Here is a 27696-nt window from a genome sequence, read left to right on the forward strand (position 1 = left end):
TACAAATAGTTTGGAAAATATCTTCATCAGCTGTGTCACCAAGGCTGACATCTTGATGACCTACACTGACCCCTGGATGAATTCCTGTGGTTATCACGTTCTCAAGTCAAACACCCTTGATTTCAAAAGCCAATTTACTTTGCTACGCTACAGGGTGTAATATATGAATCACAGTGCAAGTTATAAACCAGGTTTGATCACAGGTTACCAATATCAGCTACATGGCATCCAGACCCACTGATTAAGAGTACTGGCAAACAAGGATAAGTTAACCCGTTACTGGCATGTGTGAGTGCTGCCCACTGGTGCTTGCCACGGTTAGCAAAGGGATCCATGATCAAATGTGATTATGCGAGAGTGTTATGAGCAAGGCGTCTGCAGCTATGAACGGAATCACAATCTCCCTTTCACAAACCAAATGGAGTTGCTCATTACAATACACCGCTTACCTCTTGGAAATCCATTCTCTGCATTGGTCCAACTTATGCTTGTTTGCCAGTAAGTTTGTGAGAAATTAGTATTAAAAAACAGACAGACATGGTGATGACAGTCCAAATAACTGCTTTGAACATGACAATATAATTTTACAACTTTCAGTGACTTTGGTGCCCCGGGAAAAACAGGTTTCCTCCCATCCCTTAAAGTCAATGTTTGACTGGTTTGTAAAATGTGGATGACAATTCAAGGGCAGATAATTATGGTTGCACAGATCCACGGGTAGTGTAGGTGGACCAAAATGCTAGCTGATAGAGAGGATGTTTTTACCATATGATTTTTGCTACCACTTCCTGTTCTGAAGGTTGAAGAGATATGTTTAACTATGTTTCATTGGTGGCCATAGCAACACCTCATCACCCAGACAACAAACATCTACTGGGCAGTCAAGAGTCATGACATACTTATAAATATGCTAGAACTCGACTGATTTTCACTTTTCAACTGCGGCTGTATTTGAGATTTGAACTTAGACAGTATCCAGGCTATACGGTAGTCGAGTCGGACATGCATGAGATACTGCAATAGAGAGGGTTAATCAGCACACATAGAGTTAAGAAGCAGTAAGTAATGGCATGAGTGAACATGGGTCAGGTTTGTACAACAGCATTCTTCCAGCATCATGTTAGGGCACATCACACCTCTCCCTCTGTGGGGAAGCAAACTCCTATTCTATGAGTGAGGAGGAGACACACTTGCAGCTGGACTACCTCATGTCATAACCACTGCACAGTCAGCCATCTTTCAGCCACATCACCGAGACATCAAACGTTGTGGTCATAAAGTTAATCAAACCTAGGTTCTGGTGTGATGATCAAGCACACTAACTACTGGACTGTAACACCAAAACAAGAAACTGACTCATATACAACTTCAGAAACCTCAACACCTACTGCAACACAGTGGTATGGTCTCGACTGTACACACCTAATTCATATGGAGGCATAATTAGTTGGAGCATCTGGGATAACAGACTAGAAAATCAATGTCAAACATCATGAATGTAATTTATCTTCATTTACCCAATATCACTCAGTTTCCTGAGGTCAAGGGATAAGTCTTATAGTAGCAACTCTTTAATCAAACATTTGACTGTGATTTTAAAGATACTTCTTCTTTTCAAAAAATAAAAAGAACTCTGGGTAGTCTTCTTACATTGAACCTGAGTGAAGTATGTGGGCATGTTACCCTTAGGGCTGGCCAACCAAGGTAATCCCCTCCGTTAGCAGGAATCCCAATAAGCAGTGGACACCGTAGCATCCAGGGAAATCCCCTCCATCAGGAGGGGAGTCCAAACCAGCCATGACAATCCCCAGCTTCAGAAGGAATATTCACAAGCATTGAAATGTCTACAAAGGGAATCCCATCCTTGAGAAGGAATCTGCACATCACTTTAAGGGATTGTCAGAAGCAGTGGGATACCATCGAACCTACAGACCTTAACTTGATTGTCATCCTGTCATCCCCTGAATGTGAATGTGGTATGGGAATCTTCAATAGCAGTACACACATCCCTGAGTGAGGGTGAGTGGACGGAGGATGACAATGCAGACATGTGCAATCAAAGCAAATCAATTATAATATATCAAAACAAAGCTGTAGGAAGCAAGGAAAGCATGCACAAATGTATGTGTCAGTACTGTGGATGAAGCAATGATGAGGAGGTCAGAAGTTGCTCAAGATATCAGGACTACAAAAAAACCTCCATGGAACACTATGACAATACACATACAGACTCACTGGCCACATACTGAGTTGGCGTTAAGATTGTACCATGTTACCATTGTAAGATAAAGGTTGTACAGAGCTGACCACAAACAACACTCTACCCATAGCCCAACACACACTACACTAACAGCACATGCAGAGAGAATGCAACAAAACAAGCCTGAGTCTACAGGTGTTGAATATATATTATTCACCTGTAACAGTCCACAGTAGATTTGATCAAATTGTTTTGAAATAACTTCTCAATAAGAATGTGTCAATCACACAATGTAATTCAGAAGAGTTCCAAAGGCAACTTCACCATACCTCATAGGTGAGAAAATTTCAGTACAAATAAAAGAGGGCTGACATCTACCTAAAGTTAACAGGGGTACATTAACACAGCAGTGCTGCTTCAGTCATTACTCCAGAACTTGCTCTGTTTGTCAATAAATAAAATTTCAAATCTCAAAGAGATGAACAACAAATTGAAAATATGAGACAGCGATTTCACGAAAATTGACTGTTACATGTGTTATCAACCAGAATGTGGTGAAATGGAGGTGGACAGTTACAAGGATTAGTTCCCAGCATGTGAGACGATCATGTTTATATGAAGGATGAGGACATGTTAGTAACCAGCAGAGAAATAGCTGGGCAAACCCAAGTTTGGACATACTCAACTGTTCAGGATAACATATCTCCCAACTATTTCATTTTGACGCCTTACAGATTCAAAGTAATAGGCTTCATTTTAGACACAGTGAATTTCTTTCAAGCAAAACATGACTTGAATGAGACCCATGAGGAGCAAGTAATGGTACAAAAAGGCATCTGAAGGGCCAAGTTTCTTCAGACTACAGGTAGAACAGCTGGGAGGAGACAGCAGCTGAACAGCCCAGGATGTAGATGGGTGTGGCAGAAGTGGAACTGAATCCTCAACCTACTTTCTGCATGACTGGGCTCATCATGCTCTCGTTTAAATATAGACAGGAGGCAAGTGATGCGGTAATCTAGACGCACGTCTAAAATAAACTGAAACAAAAGGTACAAAAACAACTAAACATCTGATACTTCGGAACATACAGTGACTGTGTGAGACCGGGTGGTTTTGGCACTTGCAGCATTTTCTCAGCCCTGTCAAAACCCTGGACTTACCAAACACATGGGGAATGAAAGCAAGGAGTTCATCAGTGGTGAGTGAACATACTACCGGTAACCACTAAGCCCTAGTCTCCTCATTAATCAGGCAGAACTTGACGGGAATACAAATATGCAAACAAAGTGTGCGAATACAAAAACGGCTGACAATAACAGACAAGCGTGCTTTACATTACCTGATAAATGACAGAAACTGTGCTAATATTTTTTAACTTAGAATACACAGAACTGGTGTACAAATGAATGTGTGGTGTTTACAACAATGTAAACGCATAATGTGGTCTGCAGTCTACATCCAGATCCTCGAGGGCATTACAATGTGTTTAGCTGCTCTTACGAGACAAGAATGGAATACTTGGGACATATTCTTCTCTGGAATCTCCATGGGGAGGAAAGCATGGTTGTACGGCAGCCTCATTCCCCAAGGAGACCAACACAAGACACTGGGAGTCACTCCATCCCCAGAATCTCCAGGGAGACAAGCACCAGATACTGGGGTCCTCTTTGTCCCTAGGGAGACAAGAAGGTACTGGGGGTCACTTCATCCCCAGAATCTCCAGGGAAACAAGCACCAGATCCTGGGGTTGTCTTTATCGCCAGGGAGACTAGAACAAGGTACTGGGGGGTCACTTCATCCCCAGAATCTCCAGGGAGACAAGCACCAGGTACTGGAGGTCTACTTCTTCCCCAGAATTTCCAGGGAAACAAGCACCATGTACTGGGGTCATCTTTGTTCCCAGGGAGACAAGAACAGGGCACTGGTGACCTAGTCGATCTCAGAACCCACAGGGGGACAAGCTTGAGGTACCGAGACCCATTCTTTCAAGGAATCCTCACTGAGACAGAAGTAGGAAATAATTCAAAGCTTACTGGGAACCTTATATTTCAGGGACTTGCCTACCTTGAGGATTTCAATAATTTTAAGTTTAGTATCCATGACAATGGTGTCTTCTTCGTCAGCCTCCCTCTTCTTCTTCTGTTTTGTCAGTGCCTCACCGATGGCGGAAAGACTCATCTCCAGGCTTTCTTCAGCTGCTGGACACAAGGAAGGTTCAAACAAAGAATGAAACAAGTGACAGAGTTGGGTTCAATACTGTCACTTTACTTTGGCAGAGAATTAACATGCACTTTACACACCTCTTGAATCTTGACCATTTGGGTGAAAAACATAAGAAACACAGTCCAGGACAGGAAGCAAACAGAAGCATCAGAGTTGACTGGGGAACCATTGGCCTCAATAATATTAAACAATGACAGCAGTATTGTATGACTATGTTGTAGAAGCAGCGATTGTTACATGCTTTGTTGACAGTTACTCACATTCACTGACAGGGGTGAGGGCAAGGTGGTTGGTCTCTGGCACACAGTCCAAGATGCTCAGCAACGTCTTGGTAAGTCGCAGCAGGTCGCTGAATGTGTAGAAGCCGAAGTAGATGAGCTGACGAGCCAGGTTGACTACCTGTAATAGAACAAAATAGTTACATTCAACCTGTATAATCTGGTCTAGACAGCTGACAAGCTAGCAAACTTAGTCTCAGTATTATTTATTACACTCCTTTACTGAGTCTAATAAACCCTAATAGGAGGTTGCGTCAGGTAACCATTGAGCGAGCTATGACCGTCCAATCACAAGTGAGAAGGCCAAACAGATTCAATCAATCAAACAAGAATGATCAGAAGATGACATATCCCCCCCCAGCCCTCACATATTTGAAAGGACAAATCATCTGACAGTTACTTATTGTGTTTTTAGACCAAGTCTGAATCGTTTCCATGGAATTCATGAAAAATATAAATGACATCAGAAAAAGTCCCCATTTCAAGATCTGTCTCATATATCTGCCAAGGTCTTTTGAAAGATATGAAATGGTTTTCGAGTTGTGCTCCGGAAACGAAGTCAGCAACGTGTTCATGGAACCAAGAAAATAATACATCATAAAAACCTGTAAATAGCAAAAGGCACCACTTCGGGGTCTGCCACACATATCTACCAAGTAACACTGACAGACATTAAGACATTTTTGAGTTCTGCTCCGGAAACAAAACACACCTCTCACTTTTGAGAGTAAGTCAAAACGTTTCCAAGGAGAACAAGAAAATAATAAATAACACTGACAGATATTTAGATGTTTTTTGAGTTCTGCTCCGGAAATGAAACACACCTCTCACTTTTGAGAACAAAACGCTTCCATGGAAACCGAGACACTAAGAAATCAGAAAAACCTGTAAGTAGCAAAAGGCCCCATTGCAGCTTCTGATTTTTTTTGCAGAAACACATTGAACGGTTTTTGAGTCTGAAACATTTCCATGTAAACTGAGAAAATAATAAATCACAAAAACCTGTAAATACCAAAAGGCACCACTCTGGGGTCTGCCACACATATCTACAAAGTTTTGCAGAAAAATATTGAATGATTTTTGAGTTCTGCTCCGGAAACGAAGCCTACCCCAACATTAGACTAACACCAAAATGTTCCATGGAAAAACCGAAAAAATAAAAATGCCAAAACTATGTAAATAGCAAAAGGCACAACTATAGGTTGAGATCATTATATCTATCAAGTTTGGTCTAAAAATATTAAACGGTTTCTGAGTTATGCTCCGGAAACAAAATGATTACGGACGGACGGATGGACGGAGGACGAGGCGTCGACTATTTCCCAAGCCAGGGGGATAACAACAGCTACTGTTTAGGGTTAGGTGGGACTTGCAAAATTCCACAGTCACCTGCAGTATATACGCCTATGGCTTTCTGATGACATGCTAACAATTAGCTAATATTTCTGCAAGTTGAAATCCTTGAATACTAACAAAAATGGTATTTTCAGCGACTGTTTACTCACTGCTGACAGTACTGTAGCATGCTCCATGTGTATTACCTGGTCGCGATTGTATGGAAAATAGTATTCGGATTCGGAATTGTTCAGGTGCAAACCTTTCCAAGGTAGAAGTTCAAAAGGTATGTGTGAATGTTAACATTCACGATTTGGTAAGCTGTGTTCTGATTAGTCAGTCTCAAAGGTTACCTGAGGTGACCACCTACTTGGATTTGTTAGTCTCTTGTTACAAGATAAAATACATATCACAAAGAAATTGCTCTGCAACCTGATGTTTTCAGCATAGACCATGTCTGCAATTACTGCAACATCTCACCTCATAGGTGAGTTTGTTCTGCTCAGGTTCCGTCCAGGCACGGTTGACAACGTTGCAGAGGTAGTCCTCAACGAAACTGATGGTTTGAGCAAACTTGTGTTTGACTCTCTCCTTCTCCGGGACTTTGCTCACTGCGGACTCATAGCTGGAGGAATACAGACTCAAGTGAACACCCTGACTCAACACCCTGTCTGCAGACACCAACACATATACTTGCTGCTATACATTACCAATTCAATCTACTCAAACTTTACTGGAAATTATTCAAACAAAAGCCTAACTTGTGGCTAATTATACTGACGAGATAGCTAATTATGACAATGAGTAAAAGAGAAGCTTGTTCTTCAAAGATGCAGAGTTTCATACAAACACCTTTTCTTTTACTGCAATATCTGTCCAGGTGATTCACGGACAAAAACACATCTACTCTATGTAACTCACAAAACATTTGTGTGTAGTTTGTAGTCTGTCCAAACATTATCTTATTTCTGAGGAAGCTGGTTACATGGGGTGAAATAACCTAATCCTATCCCAACAGATAAACAGGAATGGAAGGTGGAACATACATCTGATCTAAACTGCAGAGGGAATCTAACACTCGGGATACACAAGGCCAGTTTGAAACTACATTGCGCACAGGGTAAACTTTTTTGAACTGACAGTGGGAGTCTAGGACAGTCTCTTGGTTGAAGACAAACCTAGGTTGGGAAGCTGTTTCCCTACACACAACTTACATATTAACAACAAATTATCAATCCTTGCTCAATTTTCAATCAACTTTATTCACACAGCCCTCTTGTTCGTCACACACACAGGATCAAAACATTGAGCACATATCATAACTGCAGTAGCTTTGTGTAGCTGTTAACTTGTGAAACAACTGTGTAAGGTTGTGAAGTTTGCCTTTATGTCGCAATTGATTTATGATCTATCCTGATGGATAATAAACTAACAGCCATTTTCTAATGTTAGTCTATATAAGGAGGATTCGCTCCACTTGGATTGATTTTTCATATTATATAGAAAAACAATTAAAGAATTTCATCTAACCTAGTTTAAGAGAGATTAAATCATAAAATACTCTCAGCATTGAGACATATTCAAGATGAGAACAGAGCGACAGAGAGATTAAAACATAGTTTCTCATTTGGTGTCTCAGACTTTATCATGGGGTGTATGTTGTTTCATTACATATTGCAACATGCTGAGACTGTATGTTGAACACAGAAGGAATCATGAATACTTTGCGGAACATTTTCCATTGTGAAGAATGAACGTCAAACTATCTCCAAAAACATTCATGATACCTTATATGTTTTGTTCAATATAGATATTTATCACAAACTCACCCTATATCCTCCATTTAGAGAGTTCTACACAAAGAATGGAGTCCTACATTTGTTCTGCACAGTTGAAAACAATACTTCAAATCTTCATATCTTAGTCTCATGAAATCAAACATTAAACCCAGAAGAGTCTTTTAAGAATCGTTATACATTTAGTGTGTTACTTTCAGGGAGTGAAAGCAAGAAGCAACTCTTACCCAACTGGAATAAGTGGTGAAGACCAATTTCAAACATGCATAAATAATCCTCATTTTCCCAAATATCTTATCCATTCACATGAATTATTAAGGATTTATAATAACAGCCAATTTACCAAAACAAAATACTCCAGAAAGACAATGAGCACATGGTGCTCTTGAAAGGTGTAAATGTATCATGAAGAATGTATGTAGAATCCGACAGAACAGTACTTATATATGAAGACAGAAAGTGACAGGTTAGAGAGGTATCACACAGCTTGTAGACAACTTAGAATGAATGAATCAGATCTTGTGACTACATTATCCCCTGAAACTGGAGTTGAGGAGTTGAGAATTAGTAAGGGATTGTTACAGGGGCTAAAAGGGAGCGGAGAGGGGGCTTAGGTATACACTGTGTTTAAAGTCATCTGCTCAGGGGAAACAAAGAAAAGCCTTATCTAGCCAGTGTTATATGGCTCATATCACTCGGGGTAACACTGCAAGAAGTATATTGTTGGTAGGCCTCTGATTGGTCAAACCACTGCAAGGTCTGCATGCTTGGGTTTTAAATGATGAAGATAACATGCAAGAAAATGTTCAGCTTAAGATGGACCCTGTGAGAATTTCATTACATTGCTCTCAGAAGTAAGTCCTTTAAGGAACTTTACACTCAGTATCTTAAAAGATCTACAGGCTATACATAAATAATGACAAATACCTTGCCATATTTTCTTAAGTATAACTTGCTCTCAAATCATCATGTAAGGATACTATCATGTTGCCTATATGTGGAGAAATATGATCAACTGATATAAAAAAAATGAATTTTAATCTACATGCCATGTGGAAATATAATGGACAATTTAACAAAGCTGATGAAATAAACGGATTCCAGTCTTGAAGACAAAACTCTACCTGAACAAAGACATGCTCAAAATGTGGCTACATCTACACATGGAGAACACAGTGAAACAAAGAGTGTTGGCCACACCCATCAACGCTGTTCTCGGCATCATTTATGTGCTGATTCTTATCTACACCAGCCTATCTACTAACACAGCAGATGCTCAATGGTCGCAACTCAAAGCCAAATCAGAAACAATGAGAAAACCATGTCAATTTTCCGAAGTCTTACAAATAACACAAGTATAGGCAACATTCCTGATGAGTTAGAAGACTGATGATCTGATGCAGAAAGCTGCTTACATTAATCTGACATCATAATGTCAGCGCTTGTCATCATGGAGAAGACAGAAATATCACAAGACAAATCTACAGCCTTTCGCGATGGTCATACGCATGTCTATGTTAAATATTCAATAAGTATGTAACTGGCTGATGGGGACACTGAATGTTTTTACTGACATGTTTAGTCTCTTAAGAAACTGAAAATCATATCAAATTATCTTATTTTGATATCACGCAGCTTCCTACACAGACTTAAGCAGGATGATTGTCAACTTTTGCAATGGGAAATGTTGGAACAGCAAGCAGATGACTTGAATAACACAGATGCCACCAAATGTTTGGATGGCATGGCAACCTGGGAGCACCTACGTTTCCGTTTGCTGACTCCCATTATAGCTGCAAGAGTACACAGTAAATGAGTTACCATGGCAACAGTGTTGTTTACATAGGCAAGATGACAACAGGTTGCTTTAGTCAGTGTAACATGGAGCTCCGTTCTTGCGCAGGAAATGATAACTCCAGCAACCGGTTACCACCTTCTCTTCCCCCAAATTACCTGCTCACCTCTCAGCAAAACTTCTAGACATTATCAAAAAGTTATATGACAAAAGCTATTCAGAAACACAAGAGTTTCCTGAAGATTTCAAGTAAAGAAGTTACAACAATCACTACATAATCAATGGTTTTCAAATTCAAGGATCAAGCTATATGTATGGAGAATCATACTCGAGTATCCCTGTCCCAGAATGCATCATCAACTATGGAGTCAACGGAAGTTCCTGAATCTCTGCCCTCCTCCAGTTGTTGTCAATGTCCATATAAAGTTAATTTATAACTGTTCTGCCTGGAGGTGTTACAACATGTAATATATCCCTATAACTGGGTGCAGTATGACTTGTTTCCCCAAGTCAAACATCAGGAAAGTTATTGTCACGGAGACCATGAACAACATCCTGTGTCACTGGATCACTCATAGCTTCAGTCAGAGTATGAACATTGCACAGTTAGCCAGGTTCTTAAAAACCCTAATCCCAAAACACAGTAATTTCTAAGAGAAAACTACTATTGACCTATTATTGTATGGAGAACTGTGATAATACAAAATAATAATGATGTAAGAATGTAGACATTACTGATACTGACTCTTTGATTACAACTGCTCCTTTCATATCTACTCTTGTATAAACCCACGCATGCTCTCTTATGCTACACAAAACCCCTGATAAACAACTGCCCAGCGTTGTTCAACTTACTCTTCTATGGAAATCTGTGAGGGTATCTCAGACCACAGTCGGGCATACTTGACTGGCTTCACCTGCTCCTGGGGGTCACGGTCAACGTGCATGTGCAGCATCAGGCGGCAGAACGAGGCACGCAGGTCGGCTGGGAGGAGCTCGTCAGACATGCATCTGGCAACATGTATGATACAGAGGTCACAACACCACAGTATCCTAACACGACCCACTTCTACTACATCTCAGTTAAGGAGTAGTTATTGTTCTAGTACTTCTGCAGTAATGTATCATAGTACTGTATGTCCATTCTTGCCCGGTGGAGATAGTATACATAATAATCAGCAATCATTCTGCTCTTGAATGATGATCAGGCTGAAGTAAGCAGGCAGTGTGGGCCAATTCAGCCTAGAGTGACCACTCAGATCAACAGATTCTAGTGACTTCAGTACATACTTGAGGATAAGGTCGACATCCAGTTCCTGAGACAACTTGTTGATGGCAAGGTACTGGCGATCAAGGCACATGTGGGAGAACAGATCCAGCTGGTGTCTGAAGCAAACAATGGTCACCACTATTGCACATACTCCCAGCATAACATAAAAGAAATTTCCAGTATGTATCATGTATAATGTACACCCATACGAACTTCTGTCTTATTGTGTAATGGCTCTGTTGCATTATATATTTTATATATTTGTATCCATTATACAAGCAAGGTACAACACCAGAAGTAACCAGTGTGTTCCAAACCCATGACTCAGCAAGATTAGCAATGTCTCAGTCACAACTAAAACACTATGTGCAAATTAAACCTGTAATATTCCAGGATCTCCTTGTCTTCCTTCACCCTGTCAGTGGTTGCCATGGCCAGCTCCCTGATGCCGCGTGACTTGGCGTCGTTGTCCCACATGAGCACCACTTCATCGTCCTCCTCCAGAACGACACTGTCCATCATCTGCCCATCTACACCATCTCCAACCAGCTCCACCTCAACCTGTGTCTTCACAATCCTACAATGGCGATACATTTCGGTCACCACATGAACAATCTTGAAGACCAGATTCCAAGTTAAGTATTGTTAATATGCTTTCAATGGTGAACTAGATTTATCTCAAACTTCACTCTGCGATTGCAATACAGGGTACGTGTCATGCAGTGTACTTCATTTCTTGCACTGATCATGGAATGATGTCCATTGGTTACAGGCTGGTTGTAAGGGATGACCAGATTGGGGTCTGTTGGTTATGGGTTGGTTGTGAGGGATCATTAAATTGAGGTATGCTGATTAAAGGATGCTTTGATGTATCTCTAGATTGGGGTCTGCTGGTAGCAGGTTGTTTGTGAGGGATCACTACACTGGTGTCTTCTGGTAGCAGGTTGGTTGTGAAGGATCACTAGATTGGGGGTCTGCTGGTTATGGGTGGGATGTGAAGGATCACTAGATTGGGGTCTGCTGGTTATGGGTGGGATGTGAAGGATCACTAGATTGAGGTCTGCTGGTTATGGGTGGGATGTGAAGGATCACTAGATTGGGGGTCTGCTGGTTATGGGTGGGATGTGAAGGATCACTAGATTGGGGTCTGCTGGTTATGGGTGGGATGTGAAGGATCACTAGATTGGGGTCTGCTGGTTATGGGTGGGATGTGAAGGATCACAAGACTGGGGTCTGCTGGTTATGGGTGGGATGTGAAGGATCACTAGATTGGGGTCTGCTGGTTATGGGTGGGATGTGAAGGATCACTAGATTGGGGTCTGCTGGTTATGGGTGGGATGTGAAGGATCACTAGATTGGGGATCTGCTGGTTATGGGTGGGATGTGAAGGATCACTAGATTGGGGATCTGCTGGTTATGGGTGGGATGTGAAGGATCACTAGATTGGGGGTCTGCTGGTTATGGGTGGGATGTGAAGGATCACTAGATTGGGGTCTGCTGGTTATGGGTGGGATGTGAAGGATCACTAGATTGGGGGTCTGCTGGTTATGGGTGGGATGTGAAGGATCACTAGATTGGGGTCTGCTGGTTATGGGTGGGATGCGAAGGATCACTAGATTGGGGTCTGCTGGTTATGGGTGGGATGTGAAGGATCACTAGATTGGGGGTCTGCTGGTTATGGGTGGGATGTGAAGGATCACTAGATTGGGGTCTGCTGGTTATGGGTGGGATGTGAAGGATCACTAGATTGAGGTCTGCTGGTTATGGGTGGGATGTGAAGGATCACTAGATTGGGGTCTGCTGGTTATGGGTGGGATGTGAAGGATCACAAGACTGGGGTCTGCTGGTTATGGGTGGGATGTGAAGGATCACTAGATTGAGGTCTGCTGGTTATGGGTGGGATGTGAAGGATCACTAGATTGGGGGTCTGCTGGTTATGGGTGGGATGTGAAGGATCACTAGATTGAGGTCTGCTGGTTATGGGTGGGATGTGAAGGATCACTAGATTGGGGGTCTGCTGGTTATGGGTGGGATGTGAAGGATCACTAGATTGGGGTCTGCTGGTTATGGGTGGGATGTGAAGGATCACTAGATTGGGGTCTGCTGGTTATGGGTGGGATGTGAAGGATCACAAGACTGGGGGTCTGCTGGTTATGGGTGGGATGTGAAGGATCACTAGATTGAGGTCTGCTGGTTATGGGTGGGATGTGAAGGATCACTAGATTGGGGGTCTGCTGGTTATGGGTGGGATGTGAAGGATCACTAGATTGGGGGTCTGCTGGTTATGGGTGGGATGTGAAGGATCACTAGATTGGGGTCTGCTGGTTATGGGTGGGATGTGAAGGATCACAAGACTGGGGTCTGCTGGTTAATAGTGGGATGTGAAGGATCACTAGATTTGTGTTGCCTTCTTTTTTTCCATGACAAGTAAACTTTTACCGTCTGATAACCTCTACTGTAAACTCTACAAAATGCCTTCCGTTACCCTAAAACCAGCAGACCCATTCTCAAACTGCCTAGCAGTATGGCAGGCAGGAAGCAGATGTGTCGGTTCATCTGATACGACACAGATATTCATACATGCAGACCAGCCCTGATGTGTTACTCTGTCTCGACTGTACACTAAACATCAAAGAATGTGTTTCAGGACCTTTCATCACCATTCAAAATCCTTGTATAAGAAGTACAGTGTTAGTTTGAAAGCGATTGTATTCAGGGCAGGTTACTAAGCAACTATTGCATAACTGTGACACTGACATGATAACTAAACCAAGCCTGTAAAGCCAGTTGGATGAGTGTGCCTTGCCTGATGCTGTCATGTGGTATGGAGCGAATATCATACTCTGTTTTACAGTTTCACAGGACCTGTTTCATGTCCACTGGCAAACAACTATCATCTTTATACAGATATTCATTATTGAGATTATTCAAATTTTAAAACTGATGTAGATAGCTGTTAGTGCAGCAAATTAGCGAGCAAAGGTACATTGTAGATTCTGTCAATATCAAAGCAGTGTATGGCATCTCCATGGAGAGACACTAGTGCCTGTGACAATGATGTGGTTCTGCTGACAATGCACATGTTGTACATCTGTTTAAAGTTGTTTCCAGAAACATTGTCGAAAGTTCCTGATGACAAAAGTCTTTCCTTGGACAGAAGAGTGCATGCAGCAAGGCAAGACAATGCTGTCAGACCTGTCTACTGAAGGCTGTGGACTACAGGCGAAGTGTTATATTGTCACTCCTCAGACAAAGGTGTGCATGCAGGGTGAGTGTGAGACAAAGCTTCCAGAACCCCTACAGTAGCATGGATGAGATGCCATGTTTTAACTAGGCCATGCGTGATTCTCTATACCTATACCTGGACAGAGAGAAAGATAGGCGTACCCAGACCACAGGGCACAGAACAGTTACTCACATCTTGGGGATATACCCCGTCAGGGTCTTTGTTGCAGGTCTAGGAACGGAATAAACATTTCATTGTCAGGATGGATTGAAGGAACCATCTTTACCAACTCGATTCCAGAGGGTGTGGCTCCAAGAAAAAAAGGTCCTAGCAAATCTATTTCCAAACAACACTGTACACCTGTTGACTCAAGTTCCCTCCGTAATACACAAGGTCAGTCCATTTCTGACAGCTTAATCTCATGTACTTGGATTTACATGTAACACTTCAGTTATGACTTACCTTATCATTCCATGAGAAACAAATTGTTTATATCATGATATAGGTGTGAAAAATTACCCCCAGTACACTGTTTTGTACAGACCATATCACCTGAGAGTTGCACCAATTGCTACCAGACACAACCCTTGTTGTAGGAACCACACCCATCTCTTTGTTCGGCAGGGTCCATTGAGTGAATAAGTATGACATCACCATGAATGAGTATGACATCAATGGCAATGAGTTTGACATCACCATGAATGAGTTTCACATCACAATGAATGCGTATGACATCACTGTCAATGAGTTTGACATCACCATGAATGAGTTTGACATCACTGTCAATGAGTTTGACATCACCATGAATGAGTTTGACATCACTGTCAATGAGTATGACATCACCATGAATTAGTTTGACATCACTGTCAATGAGTTTGACATCACCATGAATGAGTTTGACATCACCATGAATGAGTTTGACATCACTGTCAATGAGTTTGACATCACCATGAATGAGTTTGACATCACAATGAATGTGTATGACATCACTGTCAATGAGTATGACATCACCATGAATGAGTTTGACATCACCATGAATGAGTTTGACTTCACTGTCAATGAGTATAACATCACTGTCATCGCCATGAATGATTTTGACATCACTGTCAATGATCTTGATCAAATGCTGTTGCATCAGTTTTTCAGTCATATCTGGGTACGTGGCAAATCCAGCAGGTATGACTAAGTAGCTGATAAACCCATAACCCAGGATCTGAACCCATGACAGATATGATTACACAATGTTATTTAGAAAGTGGTCAAACATAACATATGTCATACTTGGGATTACACATACAGTGACTTTGTGTGCCGGTGTCTAGATGCCTGTCTCTGAGGGTGTGGTTTCGAATCCTGGATGGGACTCAACCGAAAAAGAACTAGAATGTGTACTTTACTAAGAACGTGTAATCCCAAATATGACATGTTACCATGACAGATACTCAACTCTGCATAGTGAAATGCACCAGCATTTGGGCCATTCATGTTCCTTAATCTCTCTATGTTACTGATGCATGACATGAGCTGTCACACTGGACTTGTTCTCACAAAGCATTTAATATCGATGGCTAGTATTTCCTTCCGTCTCTGGGTACTTGAGGCAAAATCGGTAACAAGTCTGAATATCTTGCCATCTGAACAGAAGTACTGATCCAATGATCCCTACTGTAAGTTACCGCTCTGTGCTGTATCCTCAGATTTAGAACTGTATGTTATCACTGCCCGCTGTAGCCTATAACTCTGTACAATATGTTATAGCTCCTAGATGTATCCCATAATTCCCTTCTGTATGTTATCACTGCCTGCTGTAGCCTATAACTCTCTACAATATGTTATAGCTCCTAGATGTATGCCATAATTCCCTTCTGTATGTTACCACTGCCCGCTGTAGCCTATAACTCTCTACAATATGTTATAGCTCCTAGATGTATGCCATAATTCCCTTCTGTATGTTATCACTGCCTGCTGTAGCCTATAACTCTCTACAATATGTTATAGCCCCTAGATGTATCCCGTAATTCCCTTCTGTATGTGATAAATGCCTGGTGTATCCTATCATTCTCTGCCGTCTGCCATAATGCCTTCATGTATCCTATAATAATTTATATTATTACATAGGTATTTACATAGCACATGCTTTGTTTTTCCCTTCATCACTGTATGTCAATCTGAGCAGCACATCATATTACAAATCTCAACTCCCTGGGGAACAAGCAACTCTTGTAGTCACTATGAGCACCAAGAAGTTCATGTGACTTTCCCATCCTTTTGAGGTAATCATTCACACCTGGGTGGACTGGACACATAGTCACAGTACCTTGTATAGGTTTTACTGCATGTTGCTATACTCACAACCAGATCTTTGCACAAATTCATCTAGTGATTTACCTATGGATTCGTGTGCTCTTTTAAGTAATTCATTCCCTGCTGTACAACGTAACTCGCTACATGTATCTGATAACTCTCTGCAGTATCTCATAATTATGATATATCCTGTAATTCCAAGCTTTATCCACAACTCCTTGTAATGTCAGTCAGAGGACCCCAGAACTATGCCAGATATCGCCTACTGCGGCGCTATTACCTGGTTTCGATGAGGATGTCAGCATTCTTCTTGTCCAGCAGACACTTGCAGATGAGCTCCTGTGTGACGGGGATGGCCACCTTGTTGCAGACACAAAGGTCCGACAGGTAGTCGAGGAACCTGCAACAACCAGCTCACTTATACCACGGCCAGCCATGTAATATCACACATAACTACACACACTGACCAAGATGTATGTTGATACAAGGTAAGGAATATAATTAAATACATACTGACAGTGGCTAGGCCATTCTTGGAATTTTATACATGTATATGATTCAATATATGAATTTAGTTGATTTGGTTGTGATTTATTGATACAGAATATAAGGGTCATTACACTAAGTTAATAACAGTATATACTACGTTATCTTATAGAACTGTTAGTGAACGACCTACACTCATCTACTGACAGAAGTAAATGTTGAGCTACAGAGCAAACATTCCCATGCTCTACATGCTATCTGTATTGCACTGTGCATAGTGTAGCAATGTCTGCAGCTTTCTGAAGACCATCCATGTCTTCACCAGGCTCATCATATTGAAGGCACAATCAAACCATGCAAGAAGGATCCTACTCCACTTGTTTGTCCTTTACATCAGTAACCAGACCATAAACAGTCAGTGAGTGAATGCTAGTTTACACCACTTTCAGCAATATCGCAGCTATAACATATCAACCAGTAAATAATTGTCTGGCTCATGGGTAGAATCAGTCCTGCCCCTGTGGTTGGTGGCTACACCAAGGAGGAGGGATGGAGGACATGTCTGAGGGACTGCTGGTGAATTTGTTCATCTGGTAGCGCTGTATGATACTCAGTGTACATACAGCCACGGAGCAAATTCTGAAACGCTTCATGAAATATTGAAGGTTGTTCTCAGAATGTCAATGGTTTCAATCAAATCAACATTGTCTGATGGTCTGTTACATATATGATTAAACATTTCTTAACAAGGTGACATTAAACATTTAGTATTTGCAAGTTTAGAGGATTCATACATGTTTTGTGACAGAAAAACTTTCAAATATCCAAAATAAAATTGCAAGTTGATATACAGTGGAACTTTGGTATGTGATACAAGTCAACTTCATGCAAGCATAAGGAATTGAAAATTCACAGTCATCCCATGATGCACTGGTCACTTTACATCTTGTCTCAAGATGATAAGATGGAAACATCAAATGAGCATTTGCTGAATATTCAGATTCCAGATGAAAGTGAAGCTGTTCACATGACAACTACATTAAGATATTTTACTAATCGTTTAAGATTCACGACAATGAAAGTCTTTACTAAGTTTTCCTTTCACAATAAGTCAAAAGAATATATATATATGTCCCAGGGAATGTTATGAATGTTTTGATATACATCAATCAGTTTACACATTATTTTACCATCTTTTGTTTTGAGATAACAAGGCTCAACTGTATACAACATCACCCAATCCCATAAAGAATTATTCAATACACCACTTCAAAATAAAAAAATGAGTGAAATCTGTAAATAAATACGTATGAAAGTGTAGGTGTACTGAGGCAAAATAAAAACTATACAAGCCTGGTTGACATACACATGCTGTAATGTGCCTGACAATAAACAGTGTTTACCCACACTCCCAAACCAAGACATGAAAAATGTAATGACAGTCTGGTTGGTTATAGCCGTTATTAGTCCAAACACGAGTTAATTGCAGTTTCACACAGACTACAGGCTGTTACATTAGTTGGTTTCGACCTGTATGTAGCTTGAAGCATGTTACTGGGTTTAGCACATTTATACACTGTATGCTAGCTGGAGAGACAGGCTGATTAAATGATATAAGCTGACGATACAAACAAGCAATCATTGCGAAATTACTTTAATACAAAGTTGTGTAAATCGTTGTATAAGAACAAAGATTAAAGAGCGGAGTTAGTAGAGAGTGCAGGCCTTAACATGACATGGAAGAGACTGAACATCTTCAGCAACAACATGCCGGTTTGTCCACTTACTCATGACATGAATGTCAAATACTGAATAGCTTTATCTAGGTCATGCCTAATGCACTGCGACTTCTGATTATAGAATCCTACACAAAAAAATTACTACACTATTGAAATAACTGTGGCTGCCATTTCATTACATCTCTGACTGAACCAATCACCAAGCAGGACAATACAGATGTACTACTTTCCCGAAAATTTATTTTTGTTGAGCTGGCCTACTGTAAGAGATATGAAGGAGGCCAACTAAATGGGAAGCAATTTAGAATTATCTTCCCCATGCAGACCACTAAAACTGGTCATGAGCAAGTAAGATGATTGTCAAACAGCAGGAAACTGCCATATCTAAGGAAACATAAGAGCAAATTTGAATTTCAAAATTTCTGAGGAAATGAGACCCATACATGCAGGAAGAAAGCATTGATGTCTTGTTTAGGGTGAGTTGATTTATCTTTGAAACAATATACAGGAGGAACCCATTACAGAATTCATGACTACGAAACACTTGGAAAGATAAGATGGGCCCAGCACCAACATAAAAGGGAAGACAACCATGGAGGCAGGACTTGCTGCGAATACTTGACCTTCTCACAGAGTACATCTACACTGCAAACAATTTACTTGAACATACCAGCAGTGGTTCTATGAGGGTTGTATACAATGATAACAATTGTATAAAATGAGCGGGAATCAAATTCTAAAATAACCACTTTGCCATGTTATTTTTGAATAAGAGTCATTCAGGATGAACTTAAATATCTTCTAGATTTCCAGATTTACCACAGTGACCGTTGCTCCATCCCTGCATGGATGTACTGTTTCCTTCTATAAGGGACATTCAGAACTTGGCATGATGAAGATGAACAATTTTTATGCACAGACAACTACTTAATGGCAATAGATGCAACATTTTGGTGTAGATGCTAACACTGTTATCACTTGTTTGCTGTACTGGTGAAGTTTTTGAAGAGAAAAAACAAAACAAAATATAATTGCAGAAGTCCTGAGTCCGTATCCCTGGACATTCCTATCACCAACCATAGCATGGTACTGAAAGGGCAGCCAACATAGAGGTCTGTATAGAGAGATGGGTGCCGACAGTCTGACAAACTGACTGGTGCTTGATGCATCTACATGTGAGGTTGGGTGGGGCCAGTGGGTGGGGCATGGTGACAGACCTGTGGGCAGGAGCCTGGGTGCGGCCCTGTTTCATCTCCTCAAGGCCAAACTTGTCCAATCTGTGTCGCGACAGAGGGGTAGTGTTAATGCATTCATGCACATACAGTCCAAATGTCTTTACACAGGAATAATATTATGGGAAAAGCTAGAATTCAAAGTAGTGCCAAGTGAAAGTGGTCGGCAGGTAAGCATGGGTATCTAGTTGCATGGTACAACTCGTAGTGTCTCCACACTCTGTGATTGTTGAAAAAGGGCAGAGGAATGTGAATATCATGCTCCCCATTTGGGTATTAGTGAAAAAAAAGATTCCTGATTATTTAAACCCTTAAGCTGAACAATAAAATGCATTCCTGAATTATTTAAAACTTTCAGTTTATTAAAATATTTCAGTAGGTGACAAATTCACTAGGTTTCAATTCAAACTATTCATACTATCTGCTTAACTATGTCCAAGACATCAGTTTATCGTGGGTATAAATGTTGGAAACTAAATATTCAGATATAAACGTGAAATGAGTTCAAGAATCTGTGTATTACAGTAACCTAAAATGTTGCTAACATTGACTTTGTTTTAATTAAACTTGTTTCAACTGTTTCCAGTTGAAAAAAATAATTCCTCTTGTACGTTGCCTTTCAGTATTACAGTCGAGCACTACTGACCCGACTATTGTTAGCTTGATGTATGTGTGGCAACACATAGTGGATAAAGGCATAGCAGTATCAAAGCTACAGCAGCCTACAGCAATATTGCAGCTGTATCACAGAAACTTGCAGTCAGCAGTATTGCAGCTATATCACAGAAACTTGCAGTCAGCAATATTGCAGCTGTATCATAGAAACTTGCAGTCAGCAATATTTCAGCTGTATTATAGCAACCTGCAGTCAGCAATATTGCAGCTGTATCATAGAAACTTGCAGTCAGCAATATTGCAGCTGTATCATAGAAACTTGCAGTCAGCAATATTGCAGTTGTATCATAGAAACTTGCAGTCAGCAATATTGCAGCTGTATCATAGCAACTTGCAGTCAGCAATATTGCAGCTATATCACAGAAACTTGCAGTCAGCAATATTGCAGCTGTATCACAGCAACTTACAGTCAGCAATATTGCAGCTGTATCATAGAAACTTGCAGTCAGCAATATCGCAGCTGTATCATAGAAACTTGCAGTCAGCAATATTACAGCTGTATCATAGCAACTTGCAGTCAGCAATATTACAGCTGTATCATAGAAACTTGCAGTCAGCAATATTACAGCTGTATCATGGCAACTTGCAGTCAGCAATATTACAGCTGTATCATAGAAACTTGCAGTCAGCAATATTGCAGCTGTATCATAGAAACTTGCAGTCAGCAATATTTCAGATGTATCATAGCAGATTGGAGTCAGCACTGTTACAGCTGTATGATAGCAACCTATAGTCAGCAATAATACAGCTGTATCATAGCAACCTGTAGTCAGCAATATTACAGCTGCATCATTGCAGCATGTAGTCAGCAATATTACAGGTGTATCACAGCAACCTGTAGTCAGCAATATTACAGCTGTATCATGGCAACCTGTAGTCTGCAATATTACAGCAAAACCATAAAACATTAGCAATATGAAAGCTGCTTGAAGCCAGCAATATTCAGCATGAAGCATATTACAGTAAGTTGTTACAGTCGTATGTTATCTTTCTCTAAATAACAGAGACAGTCCAGTGACTGATACCCTTGCTATGTCACTGCTTAACCCTTTAAGGTGCTTTTCACATCCATAAGAACCTTTTGGCATCAGCCCAGTAGCCCAACAATTTCTCAATGAAGCCACTTCTTATAACTGGTATTGGGGAGCTGGTTCCCCATGTGACACATCCTCACTGTTTAGGAGCCACACCTGATCCCCCCACCACCCAAGTGCACCAGAGTCACACCTAGTCCCCCCCATTCAGGGTCCCCAATCCAGGGTCCCCCATTCAGGGTGCCCATCTAAGGTCCCCCATCCTGGTGTGACTCAGTCTCAGAGTGTCCACACAACTTCCACTACAAATATTCATTCAAACAATAAAACATGTCACCTGAAACCGCTAATAATAAGTAAAAAGACAATATTTGAATGTGTATATACTGTTGTAATCTGATTAATGAGAATTGTCAGTATTAGAGGATTAAGGGAGGGTCACCCACAGGTCACACATTGCTTTTTACCTGTAGTTAAGTTTCAACTCAGCATCACTGAAAACAGTAGTTCGTTAGTCAAGGTAAGTTGTGATCAGATTAGGTAAAGCCAATTACGTTGGCAGTGGTTGTGCAATCTGGTCAATTTAGACAGTTAATTTGTTATAACAATATGTTTCCAGAGAGACGTTTCTTCCGAAAAATTTCTGACTGCAAATGTTACCAGGCAGTACTTGACGAGGTTAAAAGGTAATGTGTTGCATCAGTTACTATCATTTTATGTCTTCAAGAACATTTGTACTTCAGCATTTATGAGAAAACTTGAATATAAATATAATAGATGATACAGAACAACAAGGTAAGGGTAATATGCAGGAAATGGGAGTATCTCACATAGTAACGCTTCTATAAATTCATGAATCTTGAAATCACTTTTATTTCCAAATATAGCTGCCTGGAAGACAGATAACCTACAAACAGGAAGTTAAAGTTGTTTCAATAAACCTTGGTGTCTCTTCAACACAGCACTCAAACTGTCAACACTGAGCACTATGATCTGACAGCAGTCTTACCTCGGTTCCTTCTTCTTGCGCACAAGGCTGACAAATGTCTCGATTTCCGAGGCTGTGATGTGTTTTTCCAGCAACTTCCTGTTATTGTGTAGCAAAGCTGTGATCGTCTCCTCTGCTAGAACATCGTACCCGATCTGTTTCTGCATGAATGGCAGCTTTGTGGCGATGTACTCCTGCAAACACAAACAGCCTAGATGTACCAGACCTAATTTCAGCTTTCATAAAGTCTGGTTCAACTCATCCCCTCCAGTAGTCATTTCAGGGGATGGAACTGACACTTATCTTCGGAAGTGACATCTGAATTCCTATACTGTAACACAGACAGTTGTAGTGGTATGAAGTGAGGAACTACAGCCTGTGGAGGAGTTATTACCCTGTAACCTGAGTAACCATTATCTCATGTAACTAGTGTATCTGTTGTCCCCATTTAGCCTGCCCAGCTGCATTTGTTTGAAGCCTATTGAGCTGATATCCTCTGTAAGCATTATTCCCTCTTAACCTGTGTAGCTTTTATTCCCTGGTAGCCTGTTTTGCTGTTATCCCATGGGCAGCCTGTGTAACGGTTATCCCCTGGTAACTTGTGTAACAGTTATCCCCTAGTAAACTGTGTGGTTGTTATCCCTGGTTGCCTGTGTTGCAGCCTGTACCTGGTTTTTCCTGTAGTTCTGCTGGGACAGTTTCAGTATGCGGTAACAGAGGCGGCAGATGTGACGAAAGGGGGCGTGACGCTGGTCCGCCAGTTCCTCCATCTTCAAGAAGGGTCCCTCACCATCGCCATGGTCAACAAATGGGGCTTGCAGGATCTTGAAGATCTGAAAAATAATTGGATGTTTCTATGGGCACCAAAACAGAGCAAAACTATTGGATTCTTAGGGCAGTTTGATGTATAGTTAAATCAGACTAACGTAAGAGTAAGACGAACATAAACATTCATGTTCCTTAATTTTCACCAGCTGCTATACATGATCAGTCAACACTAAAGATTGGTCTAAGAATATTTAGATCAGAACCACCAATGAGTAGTAGCTATGACACCCCTGTCTGTCACTTGGGACACCTCCTAACATGCTGGTATGTCACCTGTTTAAGGATGTTCTACCCTCTCCTCAAAGACACCCCTAACACCCTGGTACGACATAAGTTTGAAGATGTTCCACTCTCTCCCCAAGGACATCCTGAACTCTGTGGTACATCACCTGTTTGAGGTTGATCTACCCTCCCATCCATGACATGTAACACCCTGGTATGACACCTGTTTTAGGATGTTCTACGGTCTACCAAAAGACATCTCCAACACCTTGGTTTGTCACTTGTTTGAGAATGTTCTACCCTCCCATGCAGGACACCTCTAACACCCTGGCACGTCACCTGTTTGAGAATGTTCTGTTCCCGGAGCAACTTCTGCCTTTCCCGGTCCTCCTTACTGGCCTCCAGCTCAAGAGCATCCACAGTGGAGCCAATCTCCTCCAGTGCCAGGAAGAAGATAAGGTCAGACAGCAGCTGAGTCACAAACCTGCAACACAACAAGTTCAACAGTTCCGCAATACCTTTTTCATTTTCAAGTGCTCTCTCCTCTTGCATAGCTACAGGACAAATGCTACATTGAACACTGGAAAGAAGAATAGTCAAGAAAATCTGACTGCACTGCATGCAGCAAATCAGGGAACATCAGAAAAGGAAATAAAGACGTTAAAAAGGAACAGTACTGGAGATTTACATCTAGTGAAAGGACTTGTAGTTCATCTTCAGTGTGTCACCCTATCTCTTACTTCCTCTCATTCTGTGTGATGGCACCTTTCTCCAGCTTGTTAGCAATGCCAGCCAGGACTTGACTAGCATCATTGGCAAAATCCAGATCTCGAACCTCCTGTGGCGACACTGGGACGATGGCAAACGCTTCTTTGTCCTCCTTGATCTTGGCACAACCAACCTGGTGGACAGAGAGCAGCAGGAATACTCTTCAAACTGATAGAGTAGAAAAGTAAAGGCAACTTGGTCTTGTTACTATGGCTACATCCTAGATAAGAAGCAGTGATATAATCTTCCACAAGATGGCATGATGATAAACATAACTGCAGAGTTGGTACAACAATGTATGACTATCAAGACATACTATGGCAGATACTTGTTTGATCCTTCACTTACCTCAAATAATGTTCACTAATGCTTGTCAGATGCATCATGGTTTTATTGATTGAGTAAATTCAGTTCTAAATACTTTGTGCAGGAAAAGCTTCATTGGCCTTAATATATGGTTGGCAGATGTGGGTGGAATGGTGTCAAGGGTTTGATACAAGCTGCTCACATGTTATAATCATTTCACAGAATTAGTCTGTCTTTGACACTGTTACAAACTTTGATTTGAGTGATGGGCTGAAATGCTGATCTTATTTATCTGATCATCTAAACGAGTGGCGATCACAGATGTAACTCTAGATGAAAGTCTCTATTGTATTCAAACGTGAACACCTGTCAGAAGCCTCTTAAAACCAGCACAGGATATTGGGGACCAAATTTATACCAGACTCTGGGTGATGACTGCCCTGAAAATAGTGGATCCAGTGATTGGGAAGCAAAGGCATGGTAGTGAGGAGGAGTCAGTTGGAAGTGGTAGTTGGAAGCCACACTGTCATTGGGAGAAATTGATATCAATCATACCACCATGGACTTGTCAGGATCAAAATCAAAGTTTAAATCATTCTCATCCTCATCCTCATCCTCATCATCATCATCATTATCCGAGCCCAGACCAGGACCCAAGTCACTCTGAAATGTTTCCAGTTTCTGTTCAAACGATTTCACATGGAACGTCATGTCTTCATGGGTTTAATCACAGGCAATATAATGCAAATGGGGTTGCGCCGCATAGAGAATATGACAGGTGCAAACTGAGCAAAGATTGGCAACGTACTTTCCTCACTTCAGTTGACTTCGGAAAATATTTTTCACGTCAAAATAAAATATCGCCACCATTAAAGGTACACTTCCATTTCCTCACTTGGCTCTCACATTTCTTACCCCATGTTTAGTAATTACTCATGTTAAATATGTTCTATGCAACATTTTAACCACCACTCCTCGTATTCAGATCGTTCTTCGCCTCCATTACCGCTGCCAGCTTCCAAGAACGGAGTGACGGAACAAGAATAAGCAGAAATTAAAAAGAGATACCATATTGCCTAATTTTATCATGGACCTGTTGCAGTTTATTTGTCTCATCTGCTGTCGCTATTATTAGAATTGTCGTAATATTTATTCTATATAAAACACTTCTGGCGTAATGGGGGAATGAAGCAGGGGAGGTAACTGTAAGCATTCCATGTGGAATAATACCCTCCTGTTTCTTCACTCCGTTGAACCGGAAGCTGACAGGGGGAATGGAGGCGAAGAACAGTCTGATATACCACGATTTGCACTTAAAATGTTGACTAAAAATATTTCACATGAGTAATTGTTCAACATAGAGTTGGAAATGTGTGAGCACAACCTGGTGAAGAAATGGGTGTATACCTTTGATGGTGCCAATAGTTTATTTTGACATGAAAAATATCTTTCAAACCGAAGCGAGGACAGTGCATTGCCAACCTTTGCTCGCTTTGCTCGCATGCAAGAAGACTGGTCATTTCTCTATGCTGGGCAACCCCATTTGCAACACAGTTTGCCTGTGGTTTAATACATGAGTATGTAGAATTTCTATTGCAGGTAGTTTTTAATTTAATAAACAATAGTAAACCTCCTCCACTCCAAAGGTCATCTAGTGAGTGAGTGGTAGATTGCATTCTATACCTCAAACACAATTTGAAGTGCAGAATCCATCAGGTTATATAATTCTGATACCACTCAACCTACAAAGTCATAGGTGATTGGGGCCTTACTCACCAAAGCAACATTCCAGCAATAAGTGACCAGAGGACACTCAGCCCTTGACAGAAAACATGCTCTGAACACATGGACATTCCAACCTGGGCCTTCTGTGTGATGAGTGTAAGCTTCAACCACTACGCTACCCTGCCCTTCTTCTTCTCCCATCCACCTATTGACAGCTGACAACTGTATGAGGTAAACCCAGTACATGGTCACAGAAGATGCTAAATCCTGAGTCTAAGCATAGGCATGAGCTATCCTGAAATACTCTTTGAGTATCTGCCTCAGATGCAGGAATAACTGCTTGGGCAACAACTTCAGCCCTTAGAGTAGCTGCCTCAGATCCAGGAATAGCTGCTCGCTCAATGGCTTCAGCTCTTTAAGCTGGTTTGTCAGCAGCTTCAGCCCTTAGAGTAGCTGCCTCAGATGCTGGAGTAGCTGCTCTGGCAACAGCTTCAGCTCTTAGATAACTGCTTCAGATGCTGGAGTAGCTGCTCGGGCAACAGCTTCAGCTCTTAGAGTAGCGGCCTCAGATGCTGGAGTAGCTGCTCGGGCAACAGCTTCAGCTCTTAGAGTAGCTGCCTCAGATGCTGGAGTAGCTGCTCGGGCAACAGCTTCAGCTCTTAGAGTAACTCCTGTGCTGCTTACTTTGTTCATGATGGAATTCTTCTCCTCCTTGTCTATAGGGATGGACGTGCTGTGGACCCAGGTGTCTGTGCACAGATGATGCAGCCGAACAAACGTTTGTCTGAAAACATACTCAAATACATCAGGTATTTTGTAGTAGTCATGCAAGTAACCAGAGCGACAACATGACATGTACAACATGAATATCACCAGAGGCAGACCATTATTCTTTTGAAGTTGGGTAAATCATGAAACCAAACACCCAGTTAGAAAAGGAAATGTCTCTTTATTTTCAGGGAAGACAGTACATACATACAAATAGGTGTCTTTTCATGAAAAAACTAGAGAATGTATTTGGTGTTTTCTTATGCTTAGGAAGATCCAATGTTTCTTCAGTTGTCGGATTAAATATTGTAAAACATGTCACCAACTTACTAGAGACAACTTCACAATAAACACAAGGCATCTTCATTGTAGTTACTACGTCTCACTGATGCAACCAATCTTGTTACATGGAGAGTAAACAATGCTGTCATAAAACACACAATCCAACAATACTTCTGAAAAACAGAGTGAGTCTGAGAAAGACAAAAAGGAAAAAAA

The 27696-nt window shown here is 41.2% G+C and overlaps 1 protein-coding gene across 4 annotated transcripts in view; it reads right to left on the minus strand.

Annotated features, from left to right (window-relative positions):
• The window catches only part of LOC137296532 (inositol 1,4,5-trisphosphate-gated calcium channel ITPR1-like), a 158682-nt gene that overhangs the window by 61694 nt on the left and 69292 nt on the right, over positions 1–27696 (minus strand). Inside the window, exons 11-27 of one of the 4 annotated variants that reach the window (XM_067828332.1) lie at positions 27115–27214; positions 24372–24532; positions 23971–24115; positions 23250–23414; positions 22603–22775; positions 22061–22087; positions 19870–19929; positions 16708–16827; positions 14316–14354; positions 11277–11474; positions 10918–11013; positions 10483–10638; positions 9599–9625; positions 6517–6661; positions 4684–4822; positions 4265–4398; positions 3150–3237 (exon numbers count right to left, since the gene is read on the minus strand). In XM_067828332.1, the coding sequence (XP_067684433.1) occupies positions 3150–3237; positions 4265–4398; positions 4684–4822; positions 6517–6661; positions 9599–9625; positions 10483–10638; positions 10918–11013; positions 11277–11474; positions 14316–14354; positions 16708–16827; positions 19870–19929; positions 22061–22087; positions 22603–22775; positions 23250–23414; positions 23971–24115; positions 24372–24532; positions 27115–27214 (1973 nt within the window). The remainder of the gene's footprint in view (positions 1–3149; positions 3238–4264; positions 4399–4683; positions 4823–6516; positions 6662–9598; positions 9626–10482; positions 10639–10917; positions 11014–11276; positions 11475–14315; positions 14355–16707; positions 16828–19869; positions 19930–22060; positions 22088–22602; positions 22776–23249; positions 23415–23970; positions 24116–24371; positions 24533–27114; positions 27215–27696) is intronic. The other 3 variants (XM_067828335.1, XM_067828337.1, XM_067828336.1) reach the window with 3 other exon arrangements.

Source organism: Haliotis asinina, chromosome 9, assembly GCF_037392515.1.
Source record: "Haliotis asinina isolate JCU_RB_2024 chromosome 9, JCU_Hal_asi_v2, whole genome shotgun sequence".
NCBI classification, from domain to species: Eukaryota; Metazoa; Mollusca; class Gastropoda; order Lepetellida; family Haliotidae; genus Haliotis; species Haliotis asinina.